This window comes from Cryptomeria japonica, chromosome 7, assembly GCF_030272615.1.
Source record: "Cryptomeria japonica chromosome 7, Sugi_1.0, whole genome shotgun sequence".
NCBI lineage: Eukaryota > Viridiplantae > Streptophyta > Pinopsida > Cupressales > Cupressaceae > Cryptomeria > Cryptomeria japonica.
The window spans coordinates 806,021,412-806,024,641 of NC_081411.1; the positions used below are offsets into that span (position 1 = coordinate 806,021,412).

A 3,230-nucleotide genomic window follows, 5' to 3' on the forward strand; every position below is an offset into this window, starting at 1 on the left:
TGTCGATGTTAATAAAAATTATATTTTTATTTTTGTTAATTTACTCATACTATTACACGCTATCTTTTGATGTAATTACACCTCTCAACATGATTAAAATAAAATTTATAGATAAATTTAAAAAAATAATTTGAAGTCTCCAAATGTTTTGATTTGATCATTTCTATGCTGAATAGAAAACTTCCTAATAGAAATAGTGAAAAAAAAATATAGAAAACAAGAACAATAATAATTTTAAATTATTTATTATTTCCTTCGAATGCGCATCTACTACTGAATAGCATAACATAGTTATATGACAGAAAGGCGACTTTTTAATTTAAAAAACAAAACCAAAGTCAGCTGATTATCAGTACTGGTTAATTTAATAATACCAAAAAACCAAGTCACCTGTATTATCAGTGCTGGTTAATTTATAAATCGGATTGTTCACCCAATCCACCAAACAGAAACTATATGGCTGAAATCTGAATGTAACAGAAAAATTTTAAAATACATAAACAAACAATCAAAACCCTAGGTACAGCATTGAAAATTTTCCGATATGTGTTTTCTATACAGAAAATCGAAAATACGGTCGCAAAACCGCCAAATTAGCCCGCATTATATTTCATCCTCCTGCATTGATCCTTAGTGTGGAACACACAAATTTTCGAGATTCGAGATCCACTGAAACCCCAACAACCGTCTCCTTCAAAATCGAATTTGGCCGACCGATTCACCCACCACAAGCTAAGATTATGGTCTCTGCCCTCGATTGAACGGCCAATGAATTCGTCTTTCTCTTCAACGGCCAGAGGTAAGCGACTGACTACAACTGTCAGCGCTGCAAAAAGAGTTATCCAATCCGGACGTATGTCTGCTTTTCGATCCGCTTCCGCAAAATGAAGCCCTGCCGTTTGAAGAGAAAAAACCTCGGGGAGTCATTACAGCAGGGGAAAAGGAGGCAATGTCCAGAGGAGGCAGAGGAGCTTCCACTTCCAGAATCTGCCATGCAAGCCGTATGCCAGGTCTCCTTTCTGCAGCCGGATGCGAGCACAAAAGTCCCAATTTCAGCACTCGTTCCATCTCTTCCACTCCATAGTCGCCTTGCAGTTTGGGATCTGCTGCGTCCAGGAGGCTCTCTCTGGTGTACAATCCCCAAACCCATTCCACCAAAACTACTTGTTCCGCATCGTTGGACGGATCCACGGGCCGTCTCCCGCAGGCAACCTCCAACAACAGAGCACCGAAGCTGAACACATCGGAGCTGGGCGTGGCCTTCCCCGTGTGGATGAGCTCCGGTGCTATATACCCCAGCGTCCCAACCACATGAGTTGTCTGCGGGTTCTCGCTGTGATCGTACAATTTAGCCAGCCCGAAATCCCCTAGTCTTCCATTGAGCTCCGAGTCCAACAAAACGTTGCTCGATTTAATGTCTCTGTGGACAACCCTCTTCTCCCATTGCTCGTGCAGATACAGCAAACCCGCAGCGACCCCCTTGAGAATATTATATCTCTCACACCATCGCAGCACTGCTGTGGGGTTTCCAAATATCAATTTATCGAGGCTGCCATTGGGCATGTAGTCGTAGACGATAAAGAGCTGCTTCTGTCGCCTGCACCAGCCCCGCAGTTGCACCAGATTCCGATGCTGCAGCCGCCCCATGCTCGTGATCTCCGCAATGAAACCCTTCATTCCTTCGCCGAATTCCCGCGTAATGCATTTGACGGCGACCGGCACACCGCTGTTGGGAAGAACGCCATGGTAAACCCGACCGAATCCCCCGTGGCCCAACACTTGGTCTTCACTGAAACCATTGGTAGCAACGCTGAGGTCTTCATAGGGAAATCTGTGGGGCCAGTACTCCAGCTCCCAATCTTCCACCGTTTCTTCTTTCTCTTTCGTTCTTCTTACCCACATCACAATCCCAGTCGCAGTTACAAAAACCAGAACCGCAGAAGCGGCGGTGACACCTGCAATGAACCCATTCGAGAGGTGGCTCGAATCATCGTTTGCAAAGGAAGGGAGAACGCTTACATCCAGAGGCGGGGCGGTTCCATTGGTGCTAAAGCTCCAGGCCATAACATAATGATCTTCTACAAAGTTCCCCGTGGCGGCGGAAAACCCAACGTACATCTCCTCTTCAACGATCGTCGACAGGTCCATGTCGAGAGAGATGAGAGGCCTTTGCGGTTTGGGTAGACCCGCGAATATGATGCTCACATAAAGCTTTCCTTTCAAGTGATCGTACTCTATCCAGGCCTGGATATTCCTGCCGCTTTTCAGACTAAGTGCTCTAAAACCTTTCCCGTCCCAATAACTAGCAAACTTTGCTTCAACCGATTGGAGATTGTTTATGTCGATGCCGACATGGTTGTCGTCTGGGTCCAGGAACTCGACGTTCTTACTGGTGTCGAACTCTACTGCGAAGAGATGGTTGTAGTCCTGACCATTGCTGGTGAAGTTGAGGAGGCCGATGTACTCAGCAGAGAGGGCACCCGAGAGCGTAGGCGAGGGCGACATAAGAAACGTGATTCCATGGCCGCCGGCGTCCGAGGGCGGGGGAAGCATAGAGAAAACGAAGGTGGTGCTGAAGGACGAAACGGTGCTGTTGATCCCGTGCGGTTTCATCTGCACAGGCGCCGAATAGAATGCGCGGCCCATCAGAAAGTGCGAGTGATTGGTGAGCATGAGCACCGATTCGGACCTTAGTTCTGTAGCCACTCCCAGCAGAGTGAGTCTGTCCGTTCCGTTGAAGCGATTGAAAACGAAAGTGGTGGGGCGCGGAACAGCTTCATCATCCGTTTTGGCTCTGTGCACAAAATCCAGCAGAAAAAGTAGCGATATGAGAAGAGCCAGTCTCGGGCTCCATCTGTGGAAGGGAAGCACCATCACTAATTTTTTGGAAGGCAGAGAATGTATTTCCTATTGCCGTCTCAAAATCCCTTCCATTTTCCCTGTGATCTCAATAATTCCGTTCGGTCTTGTCGTCGGCTGAAAAGGTCATTACGTCTTGGAGTCGGTAAGCTGTCAACAAATTGTAGATGCCCACAACACCTCGTCTTTTATGGCGTACTGCTTACGCCACACCTAGACTCAGTCAATTAATATAGTTAATAATAGATAAGTAAGGCAGCATATTTTAATATATATTAATAGGGTAGCACTAATAGCCGTCAATTTTTTTAGCATTTTTTATCATAATTGGTTCATTTGTGTAATATTATTGGTATCTCTAGTATACAATT

At 45.8% G+C, this 3,230-nt stretch overlaps 1 protein-coding gene across 1 annotated transcript; it reads right to left on the minus strand.

The window, feature by feature from the left end:
* Positions 1-259: 259 nt before the first annotated feature.
* On the minus strand, positions 260-3,030 carry LOC131044448 (L-type lectin-domain containing receptor kinase SIT2). Its single transcript, XM_057977772.2, has one exon. The coding sequence runs from the start codon at positions 2,872-2,874 to the stop codon at positions 787-789; it is 2,088 nt and encodes a 695-aa protein (XP_057833755.2). The 5' UTR covers positions 2,875-3,030; the 3' UTR covers positions 260-786.
* Positions 3,031-3,230: the final 200 nt, after the last annotated feature.

What these genes read in the sequence shown, in the direction of transcription:
- LOC131044448 (XM_057977772.2), bottom strand. Translation starts at nt 2,874, where the DNA reads ATGGTGCTTCCCTTCCACAGATGGAGCCCGAGACTGGCTCTTCTCATA.